At 44.8% G+C, this 20674-nt stretch overlaps 1 protein-coding gene across 1 annotated transcript in view; it reads right to left on the bottom strand.

Moving 5' to 3' along the window:
- The window catches only part of PRKDC (protein kinase, DNA-activated, catalytic subunit), a 418309-nt gene that overhangs the window by 68315 nt on the left and 329320 nt on the right, over nucleotides 1–20674 (bottom strand). The window contains exons 75-80 of the mRNA XM_088469547.1: nucleotides 17320–17407; nucleotides 5786–5929; nucleotides 4513–4702; nucleotides 4036–4103; nucleotides 1060–1280; nucleotides 879–971 (exon numbers count right to left, since the gene is read on the bottom strand). Coding sequence (XP_088325673.1) covers nucleotides 879–971; nucleotides 1060–1280; nucleotides 4036–4103; nucleotides 4513–4702; nucleotides 5786–5929; nucleotides 17320–17407 — 804 coding nt within the window. The remainder of the gene's footprint in view (nucleotides 1–878; nucleotides 972–1059; nucleotides 1281–4035; nucleotides 4104–4512; nucleotides 4703–5785; nucleotides 5930–17319; nucleotides 17408–20674) is intronic.

Raw genomic sequence — 20674 nt, 5'->3', positions numbered from 1 at the left:
AGCTCAGCTATACATCCACTGCTCCTGCTAATCAGAAGCAGTGGTTATACTTAACAGGCTGCTGCGGCCGGGATGCTGGGCTGAGGGGGTGGCGAGGAACCCGGACACGAGCCAGTGTCAGCTCCTCGCAGAGTCCGATGACTCCATGTATGTGCCCCCTCCTCAGGGTCACCGGACACAGGTTGCAATAGCAGTGGCAGTGCCCTTCCCGGCGGCTCCCACGTAGCAGGCAAACTGCCACAGTAAGCAGTCTGCCTGTCCTCATGTCTTGTTTAATAAAAAACAGATTCAAAATAACAGCCTCATGTGCTACCGACTCTCTCGGGCACATTTTCTAAACTGGGGCTGATGGGGCATAGAGGGGGATGAGCCAGTCACACTTCTAAATTATTTAAAGTGCCAGGCTCTACTCTATCACCGTCTATACCCCACTGTCTTGAGCTCCAGTGTCCCCTAGTGGATGAAGGAGAAATGAGGTATGGTGTGTGCTTGCAGGAACTGTTGTTTGTATGTTCTATGTCAGAGGTTCCCAAATCCATCATCACAGTCCAGGTTTTTAGGATATCCATGCTTGAGCACAGGTTACGGAATTAGTACCCCAGGCTATTTGATTTAACCATCTGGACTAAAGCGTGGATATCCTTAAAACCTGGACTGTAATTTGGGAAACTCTGTTTAAGAATTGTGTGGAGGATTCATTGTAAAACAGTTCTTGATATGTAAGATACTGATGACCTGAGACTGCTTTGTGTTATGTTCACCCCCTGTGCATGGGCTGTCCATATCCATTATAAAAGCTACAATAAACATTGCTGTAAAGGAAAACCGTTTTAGATGTATGCACTAGAATGACAATGCAACATAATGGTTTGTAATACCCTTGGAATGCCTTGCTTTCATCTTCTGTCATAGCTTTTAAAATAAAATCCTGTAAAGTGCATGTGTTCTCCAGCCACTCTATTATTCCTATTCTGGAAAAAGAAAAAAGTAATTCAGACTTTGCTATTGACATTTAACACAGTTTTCTGATATATGATTACAATACATAAAAACTCATACCGTGTTGTCATGGGTATGACTTGGTATGTCTTAATTTGCATACATCGCTGGCTACAAGCAGCATCCCCGGAAAGAATGATATTCATGATGTCAAACAGCTGCTCAATGCGCTGGTCCTGGCGCAAGTCTTCCCCTCCTTTTACTAGGAACGCGTGGTCTCTCTCATCATTTCCTCGAATAACAATGCGTTTGGGTTTTCTTAGGGAACACATAACGGTCACCTTTGAAAGATAGAGAAGCAAAATATACATGTTTAAAACAAGGTATCTGGTGCTTAAGAATAGTTGTTATGAGTAGCGTTTCAGGGAAGTGATAATTCAAAACATTATACATGCAGTAAGGCTGTCTCCTTTTATAGTGCACCTGTTCCCAGGCGGACAGGATCCCCTGAGCAATGATTTGCACTATCTGTGATGTTACTTTGGATATTTCAAAAAGTAAAATTCCAGTCCCGGGCCCAGACAGAGAGGGGGCCTGAATCTGCGGCTATGAACAAAGTTATAACTGATAGAAATGTCTAACAAAATGGCCACAGCACAAGACAAAACAACCAACAATATGAAGTTACAAATACATAGGAACACAAGGACGCATTACATTTAACACTTCAAAGAGAAGGCAACATTATGTCTGTAGTATCTGCTAGCAAGCACAATGGGAAACTGCAACTGATAACAGTGAGGCAGGGCTAGGAAATACAGTATCTGTGAGAGGTAGGTGGCTGGGGTATGTGTGTGAGAGGTAGGTGGCTGGGGTATGTGTGTGAGAGGTAGGTGGCTGGGGCAGGGTCTATATATATGTGTGAGAGAGGGGAGGTTGATGGGGCAGGGCTAGGGAATATGTGTGAGGGAGTTTGATGGGGCAGGGCTAGGGAATGTGTGTGCGAGGGGGGTTAATGGAGCTGGGCTAGGGAATGTGTGAGGGAGGTTGATGGGGCAGGGCTAGGGAATGTGTGTGCGAGGGGGGTTAATGGAGCAGGGCTAGGGAATATGTGTGAGGGAGGTTGATGGGGCAGGGCTAGGGAATATGTGTGAGGGAGGTTGATTGGGCAGGGCTAGGGAATGTGTGAGAGAGGGAGATGGATGGGGCAGTGCAGAGTGTGTGTGAGAGGTGGAGCTGCCATGAGGTTATTTATGTATCATACGGAGGTGGGGCTAGAGAATCTGTATGTGTGAGAGGGAGGTGGCTGGGGCAGGAGCTTATATGTATGAGAGGAAGGTGGCTGGGGTAAATGTGTGTGAGGAGGAGGTGGCTGGGGCTGGGCATGTGTGCGTGAGAGGGAGGTGGTTGGGGTATGTGTGTGAGTGAGGTGGAGCTGCCTTGAGGGTATTTATGTATCATACTGAGGTGGGGCTAGGGTATCTATATGTGTGAGAGGTAAGTAGCTGAGGTATGTGTGTGTGAGAGGAAGGTGGCTGGGACAAAAGCATATACATATGAGAGGTAGGTGGCTGCGGTATATGTGTGAGAGGTAGGTGGCTGGGGTATGTGTGTGTGAGGTACAGTAGGTGGCTGGGTATATGTGTGTGAGAGGGAGGTCGCTGGGGCAAAAGCATATACGTATGAGAGGTAGGTGGCTGGGGTATGTGTGTGTGTGAGAGGGAGATGGCTGGGGTAGGGGTGGGTATGTGTGTGTGAGAGGGAGATGGCTGGGGTAGGGGTGGGTATGTGTGTGTGAGAGGGAGATGGCTGGGGTAGGGGTGGGTATGTGTGTGTGAGAGGGAGATGGCTGGGGTAGGGGTGGGTATGTGTGTGTGAGAGGGAGATGGCTGGGGTAGGGGTGGGCATGTGTGTGTGAGAGGGAGATGGTTGGGGTATGTGTGTGAGTGAGGTGGAGCTGCCATGAGAGCATTTAGGTATCATACTGAGGTGGCTGAGGCAGGGCATCAAATAATTTATATGATAGATTGACAGGTTATAACACCACCCACACCCCAAACTTTTAATTTTTTTTTAAACTGGTTTCTAGACCAATTGATACCCCATATGTATTCTATTATTTAGTACTACTCCAAGGATCATATTACCAATCAGCTCTGATTCAGATAAGCACTAACCGTTATCTCGTCACATGTCTTCTATAATGGTAAAATATATCTAATAAGCGAGATTCTGAGAATAGCATATTGTGTTTTATATAATGATTTACATGCACTTTTCTAGTACAATGTACAGACCAGGATATATATACAGAAGTATTTGGATACACCTGTTAATTATTGAATTGAGATGCTTCAATCAGACCCGTTGCCATAGGTATATAAAATCAAGCACCTAGCCATGCAGTCTCCATTTGCAAACATTTGTGATACAAAATGGGTTGTTCTGAGGAGCTCAGAGCCGACTGCAGCATGGCCCCCGCGGTCGCTTAGGAGGTCGGCACACACTAGATATCGTCTATGTGTACCGGCCTAAAGACCTCTAGGCATAATTGAAGAACTGGCTGTTATAGGACTCATTTAACTAGATATATTACTATAGTGATTCCCTCCAAAAGACCCCTCTCATATGCAGTGACTCATACTCCTGCATACATAGAATAATAAACACCCAGAGGATATGCAGATACATTTATTTAAGATTATAATATATGTCATCATGCTTTTGGATTATCTGACATTTATCTTGTACCAGATATAATGCACAGGAATTTAAACTTCATCACCTCACTGTCTGTGAAATATGGACAATCCCTAACTGCTACTTGTGTCCTGAAAAATAGCTTTTTCTACAGAAAAATTACCATTTCTATGTCCTTATATAGGGTCAGCCCTGATAGCAATTGACATGAGCTATACATGTTCTGCACATTCTCATATGCAGTTAATATTGTTTAAGTAGTGATATTTCAATCTGATTTTTATATTTGATTACCAGTAGTCATTTATGCCAAATATATTTAACTCAAAATAAAGTTTATAATAAGGAGTATTATATTTAGCATTTGCTTCTATACACAACCTAGTGAAAAATTACCCGTTCATCAAATCCAGATATCTTCACGTGATACTCTGGCATAGGTTTCATCTTGCCATCATACTGTCCTAGAGCAAAAAAAAAAATAATAATAATTTCTAAAAAGATCAAAGCAAAAAAATTAAATAAGTTCTTAAGTAGACATGTATAATTCATTGCAGATTATTTTCCTACCAACTACTGCACCCGGAGTTGCCTAATTGTGTTTGTTTTGTGCGTGTTTTTTTTTCTCAGCGGGTCTAAATCGTCAAGATTTCACTGACGAAATTTGGGGGGATGTATAGTGGGAGTTTAAGTGTTCATGTTTGTGTGTATGAATGTATATGTTACTTTACTTAATGTGGTACTAGTAGTTAAACTGTGGTACACAACGTTCACATTGGATACAGCAAGTGACATCAGTCTAATCACCACTTATATTTATTATATACTGCAGGTGAGCGGTTTTTAAAGACATAATGCATTAAAAATACTGACCAGGAATTTCTAGGTCATCTCTGGAAAATTGTGGTTTAAAAGTGCTCATCCAAGGAGAATATTCCTTTAAACTTCCGGGCTCTCTTTTGAGCTCACCTTTTATTTGTACCACTAGTTGTTCAAATTCACTTATCTTATCAAGTCGTGAACCATCTTTTCCGCAAACTTGGTCAAACTTCTTTGCATACCTCTACAATAACATGAGCAGAAATAAACATAATTAAAATTTATTTTTATTTTTTGTAACATTAGGCATTCAAGAAACAGTGTGTGGAGAATCGGCAAAGTACTGGTATAACTAAATTTGGCAATGCCACAAACTCTTTAGAAAATTCTAAGGGTGGTGAAGCAAATGGGCTTTGTCCCCAAGCTCTGGTGTGCCAACGTTAATGGGAGATGTCAGGCAGAGCCGTAACTAGACTTTTTGGTGCCCTGTGCCAGAAAGAGCATTGGCGCCCCCCCTCATTTTTCAAAGGGACATAATGCACCCAAAAAAGGGGAATGGCCTCATGGGGAAGGGCCAGGGAAGAGATAGGAGAGGCCAGGAGATGCTGGGGATGAAATAAGAGGAAGCTACAAGCAAGAATGATAATAAACCGAAATTTTACAGGCCCAAACAGCGCCCCCTGCCCTGTGGTGCCCTGTGCGATGGCACCGGCCGCACTACCCTAGCTACGGCCCTGATGTCAGGATAACCCAGAGAGTATTGGTAAACGCAACACTCTGGGTACATCATTAGAGCAGCAGATGCTTGTCCCCAGATTGAAAGGCAAAAATAGGTGGGGAGAAGTTATAGGAAAGAAGCTTCTTTCAATATCTTTGTGAGATTCATACTGAATTTGTATCTCGCCGCATGGATAGGAGTGATTGAAAAGTGAATTGCGAAAAAGTAAACCCAAAGCGTCTGATTCTGAGATGGACGCAGTCGCCTCAGTGTCTTTTGCTGGCTGCTCGTCATTAACTTATGCAAATGTTGTTATAAAGCCCTTCCTTAGTGTACATACGTGCATAGAACTGAGATACACACTGTCAGTGTCAGTAGACTATGAAATACCAATTGGTGCGTCTTTAGATGCACCACCTGTCGCCACATCCAAATAAATAAAATATATTCTAATATTGGCAGTGCATAAGCAACTGTTATAAATTACACACAGTCTCTGGCTCAACTATATCTATTATTAGTTATTGTAGAGCAATTATACTAAATATAGCTAGTTAGAAAGAAACTTTATAGTGGGAAATGATTTACGCTCACCAGAAAAATACATACCTCTGCAAACCTCTTTCTGAATGGTCCGAAAGAAGGATCTTTTGCATTGCCAAGTTCTGCATACATCTCTTTATACATCTGCTTAATGTTACTTTTATCTGGGTTTTTTTTCAACAATTCATGATGGATGTTTTCCTTCCAATCCTAAACACAAATTATGGCACAATCATTGTGATAACGCTGCAGTCACATATAATATTGTAGAGAACAGAGATAATCAAGATAAACCAAAAGACTTGTTGCAATGCCCTCAAATATGCTTCAACAAGTGTATGTTGAACCACTGTTACATACAAAAAAAAACATGAAACTAAATATGTTGATAAAAAAAAAAACACTAAAAACAAAAAACTGGAGTGTACATAAATGTTGTTAATCATTAAAGAGGGACAGTTCAAATTTAAAGCCAACTACTGTCTACTAGCCAGGTGTTATTGTTTTATAATTACACAAAATTAGATTTTTGCGGTTGTCACTTTGTAGAGAAAGAATTTTAAATATACACCAATATATACAGAACATGTAACCAGAGAAGGAAATTGTATAACAATACTTTATTAAATAAACCATTGCAACTCAATTCAATTACAAGCAGAGGTTTTGCATTTTTGCTCTCTAGTTCTCACCATATACATCTACTTATATATGATCTTTACTGAATATACGAGGTTATTTATTAATATTAACATGGAGAGGTAACGGTTTGTAATTAAGTTTGCACTTCACAATTGTTTAAGTATGATGATACTATTTTATTTTCCTTTTCTTTAACTGTTAGTTTTCCTCACACATATATAACGAGATTAGGGATTAGTAGGTGCTAGAAGGATGTGCTTGATATATTATCTTAGAGCAGAGCAACAAGGAAATGGTAGATCACTAAAGCAGTTATAGACACACAAAATATATACTTTTATAAAGCATAAAGACAATTCAGTAATATATGCAATATTATTCACTCTCTCAAGAAATACAGATAGTGAGAGAGACAGCCTTTCAAGACCACACAGGTATCCAGACTTGATTGATTGTGCAGAGAAATAGAGAATGGATGTAACCAATGGTGAAGTAGATACAAAGAAAAAATGCAGCCAAAGCTTGTACCAGATTCAATAGTTGATATTGGCTTAAAAAACTCCCACCTCATTGCGAGTCACTTTTATTACTGTCAAACAAGAGGCAAGATAAACTTTTACTATTTACAGAAAATAGCAGTACCCCTCCTTTACATGTTTTCTTATGTGACTTTATCAGTGGGTTGTTCCTATTAGGAGTGACATTATATACAGTGATACCTTAACATAAAGTAATAATACATACTAAGGAATCCCGGCGGTAACCGCCTTAGTTATGGAGGATATTATAGATATTAGTTACTGAGGATATTATGGAGATAATGAGTCAGTAATTTGAAGGTATTTGTATTAAAGAGTTCTGCTAAGTATGGTGGAACAACCGCATTGTGACAGCAGTCTGAAAAATATCTCAAGCAACCATCTATAACGACAATATTTTTCTGCAACTCTATGGACCGGGATAAGAGGCGAAGCAGTAAGAACTATAGTGGCACAATAATGCCGCTATAGTACATCTCCCCCTATACCTTTCCCCCATATCAGTCTGTCAAGTTCCCTAATCAAGTAGAGTCAGATTACCTCAGACAGGAGGTTGTTGAAGACATGGCCTAAACCTGTCATCACTGTGATTCTTATATCAACGCTGCACATAAACAGGGTGATTCAGAAATGGACACATGGAAACCATAGGGCACAAGTGACCGATAGCTTCCCTCTGCACATGCGCCACAATGATTACTGCAGATCGAAAGTGCATGGAGATACATGAAATTATGATAGGCGTTTCTTGGTGGTAACTGGGGGATTGGCTACAAGGGGCATGTCAGTGTTACCGTAGTGTGTCTAAAGACACAGTTGCACTGACACTGGCGGCCATGGTCTGTCGAGCATTCTGAGCCTGCCATAGGCAGGTGCAATGTTCGATGGTCTGTCTTTGCAAGCACATCGGCAGAATTGCGCAGTAGCTGGTGGCCTTCTCGATAGGTTGCCCATCGGTAGCCGTATAACCATAAAGACGCAGTAGCATCCACCTATGAAACACCCTCAAAATGCATCTATTGTTTTAACAAGACCGTAGAACAGGCTCTATACCAGGGAAATACAGAGCTGGTAGACCCAGACATGAAAGGTTGGACGAGTCTTATGTTCCCAATCCAAAAATTAGACATTTCAGTTTAACCTATACTAAAGGTCAAAGCTTTAAATCACTTTTCAAAACCCAAAAGATTCAGGATCCTGCCATAAAATTGTTACTGTGTGAAAATAGACTTACAGGATTCTTCCATTCCATCTCTATTTATCCAAAAGAGTTCTATTGGAAGAACCATCTTTACCATGGACCGCCCCACATACCGCCGTTATATCTCACCTCTGTCAAAAAAGGGTTCAATGTATAGTCTACCAGCAGGATATACTAATAGCACAGTAAAGCTGGGTACACATTAAATGATGTGTGTACCCAGCGACCTTGTCAGCGATGGACAGCGGGGGTGCCGGCATCGGCAAGTGTGGTTTGTTTGTCTGACCGGTTATGCATTCAGACATCCCTGCACCGATTGGGATGAAACCAATGCAAAGTGGTCCAGTTGGATCCTGGCCAGGTTTTGGGGGTATGGGGGCCCGGTCGGACCACCTGTTGATGTATGCTCAGAAGAACTTTGACCCGGGGAGCCTGTTCTGAGCCTTCCGGACGAAAACCTCACAGAGTGGTAACATTGGATCCCAGAAAACAGACTAGGGATATTTGAGGTCCCGGTCACACCTCCCGTTGGTGTACGCTGGGCAGAACTTTGACCCAGGGAAGCTGGGCAGAACTTTGACCCAAGGAGTCTGTTCTGGGCCTCCTACTGGATGAATTTGGATGAAAACATCACAGAAGTGGGGCAATTGGTCCCGGTTGGACCTCACGGTGGAGTGCGCCAGGCAGTACTTTGATCTAGGGAGCCTGTTCTGGGCCTTCCACTGGATGGATTTGGATGACATCACATAATAAAACTTAAATTTAAACCCAGGCAATGCCGGGTACTTCAGCTATTTATAATATAATTGTGTGTTGAATTTTTTTAATATTTTTTGGGGTTTAAAAAAATATTTTAATTGTGCAGTAGAGCACCAGCACCTTTATTACTTTGGATCAGGTTGTCGTCTCTAGGGTACCAATCTCTATTTAGTAAGTGTGCCTGTGAAATTATAGACAGTACGATTTTTCCGTCAAAACCAGTCAGAAATTGGCGGGTCCACAGGAGAGTCCAGGGAGTCAGAGGGGATCCATTCTGCAGACGTGTAGAAGAAATTTTCTCTTCAAAAACACAGCGGGGTAGTGCATTCGCACCTTTTCAGCTGAAGCACAGCTGGCTACGTTCGCATCCCATACGACCACATCAGTTAAGTGGTTAACATACAAAACTAAAAAAATATGAGATATGGTAAGAACTTACCCTTGTTATCTCTATTTCTACGAAGTCCATAGGGTTCCACAGGATACCTTGGGTATAGGTGTGACGTCAGTCGCAGGGCACCAAAGAGTTAAGCTTTCAGCCTCCCAGGATGCACTAGGTCCCCCTCCTATACCCCGCCCCCGGGCCAAGGCACCTCAGTTAGTTACCAAGCCATAGGCCGGAGGAGGAGAAGGAAGAGAGAGAACAAAGATCTGGACACATACAAGAATCACATTCTCACCAGAGGGAGACGGAAAACCGGTGACCAGAGCAAAGCCCATCTGAAACACAGGTGCGACAGGGCGGGAGTCCTGTGGAACCCTATGGACTTCGTAGAAATAGAGATAACAAGGGTAAGTTCTTACCATATCTCATATTTTCTACTTCAGGGTCCATAGGGTATCCACAGGATACCTTGGGGATGTCCCAAAGCAGTATCCTTTAAGGGTGGGGACGCTCCTGTGCAGAAAGGAGAATCCGCCGCCCGAAGGAAGCATCCTGAGAGGCGAAGGTGTCAAACCTGTAATACCTCACGAAGGTATGGACAGAAGACCACGTAGCAGCCTTGCAGATCTGAACTGCCGAGGCACCACGTCGAGCTGCCCACGAAGGACCCACAGACCTAGTGGAATGAGCCTTCAGAGAAGGAGGGACCGGTAGGCCTTCATGAAGATAAGCTTCAGAAATAGCCATACGGATCCAGGCTGCCAAAGTTTGCTTTGAAGCAGGCCAACCCTTTTTACGGAAGCCAAAGAGGACAAACAAAGCGTCCGACTTCCTAAACGAAGAAGTGCGGTCAACATAAGTCCTTAAGGCCCGCACAACATCCAATGAGGCCTCACCCACGGAAAGACCCGGTGAGTTAAAGGCCGGAACAACTATTTCCTCGTTAATATGAAACTGGGAAATAACTTTGGGAAGAAACTCGGGCCGAGTGCGGAGCACTGCCCTGTTCCCATAAAAAACCAAGAAAGGGGGTCTACAAGAAAGAGCCCCTAACTCAGAAACACGTCTGGCCGAAGCAATGGCCAGAAGGAAAACAGTCTTAGCTGTTAGCCATTTAAGATCCACTGAGCCCAGTGGTTCAAACGGCGGTCCTTGGAGAGCCCTCAGGACCACAGCCAAACCCCAAGGCGCCACAGGTGGAACAAAGGGCGGCTGAATGCGGAGAACACCCTGCATAAAGGTGCGCACATCCGGGATTGTAGCAATCCTACGGTGAAACCAGACAGATAGGGCCGAAACCTGTACCTTCAAAGAAGCAAGGCGAAGCCCATGATCTAGTCCCGCTTGCAGGAAGGCGAGAATCCGAGACAGACGAAACTCCCGCGGTGCCTAACCTCTCGGTCGACACCACTGGAAGAACGTATGCCACACGCGATGGTATATCCTCGCGGAAGACGGTTTCCGAGCTCGTAACATGGTACGCACCACAGAGCTGGAAAACCCCCGGGACCTCAGCATGGCCGTCTCAACAGCCACGCCGTCAAAGACAGCCGAGTCAGGTCCGGGTGAAGGCAAGGACCCTGAGACAGAAGGTCCGGTCGTAGCGGCAACCGCAGAGGAATGTCCACGGACAGACCCTGAAGGTCTGAGAACCAGTGCCGTCTGGGCCACGCGGGAGCTATCAACAGGAGCGTCCCTCCTTCCTGTTTGAATTTCCGGATTACCCGTGGAAGAAGGGAGACCGGAGGGAACAGATATGCGAACCGGAACGTCCACCGGACGGACAGAGCATCCACCAGAGACGCCCCTTTGTCTCTTGTGCGAGACCCGTACACCGGCAACTTGTTGTTGTGCCGGGACGCCATGAGGTCGATTTCTGGAAGACCCCACCTGTCCACCAGTAGTTGAAAAACGTCCGGGTGCAGGGACCATTCCCCCGGATGAACGTCCTGGCGACTTAGAAAGTCCGCCTCCCAATTGAGCACTCCCGGGATGAAGACCGCTGATATGGCCGGAAGATTGCGCTCCGCCCAAACCAGGATCCGAGAGACCTCTACGAGAGCCGCCCGACTGCGAGTTCCTCCTTGCCTGTTTATGTAGGCCACGGTGGTAGCGTTGTCCGACTGGACCTGCACCGGGCGACCCTGGAGAAACCGCTGTGCCTGCTGGAGAGCATTGAAGACCGCACGGAGTTCCAAGATATTTATTGGAAGCTCCGCTTCTGTCGGCGTCCACCTGCCCTGGAACAAGTGTGGACCCGAAACTGCTCCCCAGCCCCGAAGACTGGCGTCCGTTGTCAACAGGACCCAATTTGGAACCCAGAACGGACGTCCCTTGTTGAGGTGGGTCGTCTGTAACCACCACGTAAGGGACAGGCGAACCTCCTGGGTGAGCACAATCGTCTGGGACTTCAGAGACTGAGTCAGCCCGTTCCACTTGGACAGGATCAGGTGCTGCAGAGGTCTGGAGTGAAACTGGGCGTATTCCACCATGTCGAACACCGACACCATGGAGCCCAGTAACCTCATCGCCGAGTGTAAGGACACCCGGCGGCTGTGCAGACAACTGCGCACCCTTGACTGTAAAGCAGAGATCTTGTCCTCCGTCACGAAGATCCTTTGCTGTCCCGAGTCCAATAAGGCTCCAAGATGCAGAATCCTCCGAGACGGGATTAGAGTGGACTTCTGCCAGTTGATTAGCCAGCCGTGCCGTTGCAGCAGTGCAATGGTCAGGTCCAAGTGGCGTAACAGGAGCTCTGGAGATCCTGCCACCAATAACAGGTCGTCCAAATACGGCAACATGCGGACTCCCTGCAGCCGCAGAGAAGCCGCCATGACCGCCATCACCTTGGTGAAAACACGTGGTGCTGTTGCCAGGCCAAAAGGTAACGCCCGAAACTGGAAGTGGTCGCTGCTGATTGCAAACCTGAGGAACTGTTGATGGCGCCAAAGAATAGGGACATGCAGGTAAGCGTCCTGTATGTCCAATGACACCAAGTAGTCCCCAGGTTCCAGCGCCAGAATGATGGACCGTAGGGTCTCCATCCGAAACTTCGGGACCCGCAAAGACTTGTTGAGTGCTTTGAGGTTGAGTATCGGACGATATGACCCATTGGGTTTCTGTACCAAAAATAGATTTGAATAGAAACCCTGGCCCCTCTGGGAGAATGGAACCGCCACTATAACTCCAGCCTGGAGCATAGTGTGCAATACCTTCCGCAGCTCCGTAGCCTTGTTCCGGTCTGATGGGAGACCCGTGGTGAAGAAGCGAGCCGGGGGTCTGTGCCGGAAGGAGAGGGCGTATCCGTGGGAAACCACCTCCAGAACCCAAGTGTCTGTCGTAGTGGTCGACCAACACTGGGCGAACTGTAGCAGGCGGCCTCCCACCCTGGGATCCCTCAAAGGGAGGCCCGGACCGTCAGGCCGCAGGCTTGTCATCTGGCTTGGGGGCCGGACGTCTGGTACTCCATGCCTGCTTCCGGGGCTTGACCGATTTCTTAGGGCCAGCCTGTCGAGGAAACGACTGTGGTTTGGGCCTGCCCTGGGCCCTAGATGACCGAAAGGACGATGGTCCCGAACCAGAAGGAGCAGCGGCCGACGGGAGACAGGCAGATTTGGCTGCCGCCAGCGTGGCCACAATCTTATCCAGATCCGGACCGAAGAGAACTTCTCCGGTAAACGGCAACGCTTCCAGACCTTTCTTGGAATCTGCGTCCGCCTTCCAGGATCGCAGCCACAAGGTGCGACGAGCAGCTACCGCTGCTGAAGAAATTCTAGACACCAGAGTACTAATGTCTAGAGCCGCCTCGTTGATGTAGGTGGCCGAATCACGGAGATTGCCAATCAACTCCGCCTGATCGGCCGGACAGTCGGATTCAAAAGAAGCCTCTAATGAATCCGCCCAGCGCTCCATCGCTCTGGCAACCCAGCAAATGGCCATAGCCGGCCGTGCTGCCCCCCCTGCAAGGGAATAAGCGGACTTCAGGCAGATTTCTACCTTGCGGTCCGTAGCATCCTTAAGGGAGGACATGGATGGCATCGGCAATGTGGCACTACGGACAAGACGGGTCACGTGAGAATCCACCTGTGGAGGGGATTCCCACTTAGCAAAATAATTATCCGCGAACGGATAAGCCACCGCCAGGCGTCTCTGCGGCTGGTATCTTTTGCCAGGTTGTTTCCACGCCTCCTCTAAATGGTCCACCTTTGAAAAAGGCATACTTAGATTTAGCCGCTGGGGGAACTTCGTCCTCAATCACCAAGGCTGTGCGGACCGCCCGAATAAGTCCAGGAATATATACTTTGGACTTAGCATCAGCGTCCTTAGTATGGAGAGGTTCCTGATCGTAAGGATCTAGAATCTCCCCATCATCAGACGTCCCTTCGTCATCCTCATAAGGAGCGGACAGAGACGCCACCGGCCTTTTATGAGACCGCATCACAGACTCCCCTTGCAACACATCCGACAAGTGCTGTACAGAACTTGTCAGGGAGTTAACCCACGCTGGCTCCTGAGAACCCGGGAGCGGGGAAATAGGGAGACTGTGGGGTACCACCAATTGTCGTGGGAACCCCTGCATGGGTGACGACACCACAGACTGCTGGGACAAACCCATCGGAGTAAACGCGGGCTGCGGAGCTAACTGGCCCACTAAAGCTGTTAACGCCTGAGCGAAACAAGCCCAGGGCGGCTCCTGTACCGGTGCTGTAACCGTAATAGGCCGCGCCATGGACAAACTCTGCCGGCAAAGGCCCTCCGCGCTACCCTCCCCCTCCGCTAACGGTACTTTGCACGTGGTACACTGTAGCCGGAGGGGAAAATCACTTTCAGACATGATGGCACCACGTATGTGACCTCTCTCACCAATTAAGTATTAAATAGGCGAGAGACCACCCTGCAGCACCGCACCGCAAGGGCTTTAGCAGAAAGAACAGGGACAGTAATAAAGCTGACAGTTTAGAGAAGAAAAGATTACAGGCAGCAGCGCTAGCACAGTCACATACAATGCAGAAAAATAACAATTCCTGCACTAACAGCGCTGATCACTCAACTACACAGACACAGGGCCTGGTAGGACACAGCGCTGCATACACAGACCTGACCACAGCGGAGGAGAGGTATGCGGGGGGACCCAGACCACGATGCTTCCGTCCAGCGCTTCCAGCAGCGTTCACCATGCGTTCTGGAGAAGATGGCCGCCGAGGAGCAGAGAGGAGGCTGGCCTGGGGGAGGAGCGCTGCCACAGGACCAGTCGGCAGCATGCAGAGAGGGCTGTGTGCAGCGGGGGAGGCGCCGGCTGTGAGACAGGGAAGGCGCGCTCCCCTGGCATGCATTTAACCCCTGGGACGCCGCAGCGCTACCGCTCTGCTGCGGTCCGCTGTCCCAGGGGGTAGTGGAAGCGCAGGTTGGTCGCCTGGCTCCACGCTGCAGCCAGTCCCCAGGGAGCCCCCTGCCTGGGGACTTAGGACCATGTGATCAGCGGGGACCCACCGCGGGACCCCGCTGCTTACCTCTGTCCCCCTTGAATCCGGCCATGGTCCGGAGCATCTGGGGTCACCGCTAGCTGTGACCCCAGACGCCCACCAGCATCCCCGGATCAGTACCGGCGTTCTGGTACCGGCGGGGTGTAGGGAAGACAGCATGGACGTCAGGACTGACTGTCCATGCTGTTCATCCAGATGTGCAGCCACAGCTGCATGAAGAATAAGCTTCAGGGGCTCTTCTAGCCCCCACTCCAACAGGTGCACCCGACTCCGGCCGGGCACCAAACTAAAACTGAGGTGCCTTGGCCCGGGGGCGGGGTATAGGAGGGGGACCTAGTGCATCCTGGGAGGCTGAAAGCTTAACTCTTTGGTGCCCTGCGACTGACGTCACACCTATACCCAAGGTATCCTGTGGATACCCTATGGACCCTGAAGTAGAAATAGCAGCTAGTACCCCTCTGTGTATATATATTTGTTGCTAAAAGACTTATCATTAGCTTCTTTCGCTACTGCTTTGATAAACGAGAGCCAGAAAAGGGGCTTTGCTATATGATTTCAATATGTGGCATTCTCAAATAGACTCAGACCTTTGTCCTTTACTCTATCAGCTTTAGCTGGACTTTGTGGCACATAAATACGATCTAGGTATGACCTTGGCTACCATTAGGTCTTATGGTTCAACGCTAATCTTCAAAATTCCAGCCTTTAGTAAAAAATGGAAAAAAAAATTACCTCTGCCTTCTTAGAGGTATCTTACTATCCAGACCTATCTGCCCAAAATCTTAGAACACTTGTGATATAGATCTATTATCCTTCTTGTTGTCTTTGGATTCCTCTTATGACATAATGTATATTCTATTACAAGGTAGTTAGCATCTCTTTTAACCTCACCAGCAAGGGGTATGAATGTAAAAAGCAAGGAGAGAGGGAGGTCTAAATTACATACTTTGTTAAAGACTTTAAATATGCCTAATATATTTATGTTAACTTTATATCAAGGATAGTGATCGTACCAAATGCTACCCTGTTTTTCCTCACAGGGTTCTGGTTTCCTTTCAGTTGATAATTTGATTATAAATAATTAAGTTCTGGTTTCACTGGTCTCATGGCTTTGAGATTTATTTCCACTACAGGAAGACTACACTCAGGGGCATAAGTTAATATCAGGCACTCTGAAGCACACGCACAGTAGCAAAGCTACACGGTGATCGTCCGGACGGGCTCATATAGAAGCTCCTGTCCAGGTGACTCATCAATGGTACAACTGGGCGATTAAATAATTGCTGTGAATTGAGGGAAGTGGATGTACCAACAGAAAAGTGCCTGGTACCAGGGAAAGGGCCATGCCCAGATTGTCCATTACATGGTCAGCTCAATGGACATTTTCCACCCTGCCGAGATCACATCTTAAGACTGAGGATTTATACAAGTTTAGCACTATCTAGTTCTTTTGAAAGATTGTGTTCCCTTAAAAGACGTATATTCCACCTAATTTGAAAGGCTAATCTGTATAAGAGGTTTGTCATGAAAGTTTTAAATATACTTCATCTGCTTTACAATTTGCATTAATTTATTTTTTAACTCTAATTATACTGTATTCTTGTATAAAATGATTGTTTTTTTTTTTTAAGTAAATCAGGAAAGACTCAGACAAAACACTACACCTCTTTGGTGTGAAATTAGTTTTTACTGCACCTTCTCTTTTTATCATGTGTACAAATGCAAGCTTTCCCTTCAATGCCATTATCACATCCATCCTTGGGGTACTCCACTGGTAACCGCTCACTCTTAATGCATTCTATTTACTATAACTCTCTCTCAGATCTATTCTTCAACAAATATGGACTGCGCCTATGCAGTCATATAGGGAAGAGGAACATGATTGCGTAAGCACCGTCATTAATAAACATTGACTCCTATGTACTTAATCACCTTTAATTCCAATCCCAAGCATTCCAGTTAATTAATCAGACAGAGGGATAGTGGGACGCTGTAAAGAAATTCCAAAAACGTAGATAATTTATAACTATTGTTCTACATTCACCTATTTATTACTTTATACACCCGAGATATATTTGACATGATCTCCCCCAGCCCAGTAAATCCATGTTGTTTGGGACCTTCTAAATTCCTGGATTTAAGATATTCTACAATTCTCTCTTCAGTTTCTTGGAAACAACCCACGTGACCCCACTGACTTATCTACTTTCACTTGTGAGAGATCGGTCATGATCCCCTCCTCTGCAAATGGTCTAAACAGAAATAGTAATATGATATGCAATACCATTGTCCCCTCCTGAGTATTAATATTCCTACCTTTTCATGTCTCCTCTGACTATGTATCTTAAAAAAATGTTTGGTCCCCTTTACTTAACAACAAAAAGGTAACCGATACTATCTGAATAAAATGTTTGATTCTTTGATTTCTTGCATGAACCTTGTTCAATAAAACCACAGCTAGTTTTGAAAATATCCAAACCACCACAATAAGTATAAATTGCAATACTTTACAAGTGGCAAGTACAGAGTAACCATACGAGGATATTGAAAAAAACATAAAAATTAGGCTATTTAGGCCTCACTAATATTACCTGTAATATCATTTCAGGATTGGTCAACTGCTCCAGGGCTCGAATAAAATCTTGAACCAATCTATTTCGATCCAGTTTTCTCTGAATTCTAACATGACAAAAATAAAATGATCAGGTGTTTAGTTTGCACAAAATATGCCAAAACATAGATTATTAGAAGGAGAGAGTAAAACAATACTCAGTGCAAATCCTTGTTAGTAAATTGTGCATAAAATATAAACACAATAAATTTCTTTGATTACGTATTCAAGTGAAAGTAAACTGTATTCCAGTTAGCTATAAATCCGGAACAATTTGTAATACATTTTAGACTTATACATATGCTATGAAATTTATTTTAAACTATTGTTTCTGGGGATACAATTAATAAATTGTACATGTTATACATTTGAATAAAGAATTCAAGATATGAATGGCACCAATATAAATAAATCACAAGTTTTGTTCAACACAATTCTGACAATCTAGATGTAGAACCCTTATTTTTAAACCAGCCTTCCTTGCTCTGAAAAACCTACGCCTCTGCTCTAACTTGAGACCTAAGTTGAGAGGGTTCTAGAGAGCAGCAGTGCAGGCATGGAACTTCCAAGACTGCAAGTTATGTGGAAACTATTACCCAACATTTTTGTTTAATGCAACATCACCAGAGGGGTATTATGAGAAATCCCATCGGAAACCCATATTGGGGAGAAGTTTACACAAAACTTCCAGTCTCTGTATCTGAAGTTCCATAAATGTTATGGTTTTGCACTATGTTGCTTTTTATACAGTATTTCTTGTACAACAATGTGCGGTTGCTGGGATCCATTCCCAATAAATAATTCCACTGTTTGTGATTAATTCTAGTACCATAAGTGACAAACTAACACTCTAATAGTACAAGATAATTCTATTTATATGTTAAATTGGTAAAAAGCACCTCTATATTATTGTGTTGAGTACATTTTAATATACATATTCACCGATATGCATGGCTTCCACTTTATGCGCTACTTTTACAGAGCAAAATCACATAACATTTCCTTTATAAAATGTAGAGGTGAATAGACCAAAGCAACCATTAAATTGTCCATGAGGACGGTGTAACGAAACGCCGGGACACAGAATTATGATGCATTGATTATTTTGTTTACAATATATATATTATATATATATATATATTATATATATAATATATATATATATATATATATATATATATCCATGGGGGAACGGGAGGCACTCAATGAGACTTCACAACTTGAAAAGAATTACAGCAAAACTGTTGCTAGTTGTCAACGTTTCAGTGACATTCACTTTTATCAAGACATGAAAAAACAGCATAGTGACATACCTTAAATAGAATTCACCCCGTGTACCTGCACCACGCTGTGTCGTCCCGTCTGGAGTCCGATGACGTCACTGATAGCGCCACAGCGCCGGCGTCATCGTCATACCAAGGGGGCGTGTGCACCTATGTGTAAACCATCACCTAGGTAACCTGTAAACAAATGACATCGCAAGCATATAGAGAGCAATCGGAATGATGTACACTCAAAAGATCACTGATAACAGGAGAATGATGTAGACGGGGAGGGAGAGGAAACACAAAGGGAGAAGATAATTAGAGAAAACAAGTGAATGAGTTCATTTCATTCAATCCGCCAGGATGAAGCGTTTGGAGATTATGTATCCAACGTGATTCATGTTGTAAGAGGACACGTCCTCTATCACCACCTCTAGTACTTGGTGGGATCCAGTCTATCATTTTGCAACGGAGTGTTGATAATCCATGCTTAAAGTCTCTAAAGTGCTTAGCCACAGGCTGGTCTACTTCTTTACCCTCTAGGGCAGCTCTAATGCTCGAGCAGTGTAAAGCCATACGTTCCTTTAGTTGCCTAGTCGTTTTGCCAATGTACAGAAGGCCACACGGGCAACGTATATAATATACTACATAACGACTAGTACATGTGAGGGCATATTTGATGTTGAATTTGCGGCCAGAATGAGGGTGAACAAAGGTGTTGCCAGTTTCTAGATGGCTGCAAGTGATGCAGCCTGTGCATTTGTAATTGCCTGACTTTCTAGTGAGAAAGTGTACAGGAGTTTCTGGTTTATGTTGCGAAATATCATTATGCACAATTAAATCTTTAATGTTGCGACCCCGTTTAAAAGCAGGGGTGATCTTCGTTCCTTGCAATGCCTTTAAAGTAGAGTCAGTTGTCAACATGGGCCATGCTGCTTTAGCAGTTTGTATCAGGTCCCGTGATCTATTGGAAAAGTCCTGGACCCATAGTATTCTAGAACATTTGGGAGTTCTTTTGACCTTTTGAAGAGCTGTCAGTCTGGATACTTTGAGGGCTTTGACTTTAGCTTTTTTAAGAAGTGTAGGGCTATAACCTCTGGACAAGAATTTAATGAGCATCTTGTCAATTTGTTGGCTAGCATCAGTTGGATCACTACAAATCCGTATAATCCGGTGAAACTGTGAAAACGGTAATCCTTTTTTGAGCGCTGGAGGGTGAAAACTACCTCCTTGCAGGAAAGTATTTCAGTCTGTAGGTTTGAAATAGATCGTAGTGCAGATGTCCAATGTCTGATTGACTGATATAGCTACATCCAAAAAATGTATCGATTCAAAACTACTATCGAAGGTGAATTTAATAGGGCAGTCCTCAGAATTAATATTTTCCATGGTTTGTGTGAATGGCTCTTTGGTACCTGTCCATAGGATGAAAATGTCATCAATGTAACGTAGATATGCTGTGATGGATCCTTGAATCGCCGGGGATGAGAAAAATAAGTCCCTTTCAACTTCACACATATACAAGTTGGCAAAACTTGGTGCCACGCATGACCCCATGGCACAGCCGGATCTTTGTAAAAAGAACTTACTGTCAAATAAAAAATAATTTCTAGTAAGGGTTAGTTCTAGGAGGGTGAGGAAAAACGTGATGTCAGGTCCATCATAGGCTGGATTATTCACGAGAATCCGTCGGATCGCCTCAATGCCTTTCTGATGAGGTATAGACGTGTACAAGCTTGTCACATCAACTGTGCACATTAGATGTTTAGTGGTTAATGGCGAAAGTTCTTGTAGCTTGAGGATGAAGGATGTAGTGTCCTTTAGGATAGTGGCTTCTGCTTGTACCACAGGTTGAAGTAAATAGTCTAAATACTGTGAGATCGAGTAGTACAGTGAATCCCTGGCCGCAATTATGGGTCTGCCAGGTGGGTTGGTGGCGTTTTTATGTAACTTAGGAATACTGTACAGTACAGGTACCCTCGGCCAATCCTGGACTAGACTCTCAAAAATTTTCTGAGAAATAATCTGGTTTTGTAACGCAGTCGACAATATACTGTCAAGCTCTTTTTT

Source organism: Taudactylus pleione, unplaced genomic scaffold, assembly GCF_031769625.1.
Source record: "Taudactylus pleione unplaced genomic scaffold, aTauple2 ptg000093l, whole genome shotgun sequence".
Classification (NCBI taxonomy): domain Eukaryota; kingdom Metazoa; phylum Chordata; class Amphibia; order Anura; family Myobatrachidae; genus Taudactylus; species Taudactylus pleione.
The sequence above is the reverse complement of the archived record's forward strand: the minus strand, read 5'-3'. Positions and strand labels throughout refer to the sequence as shown.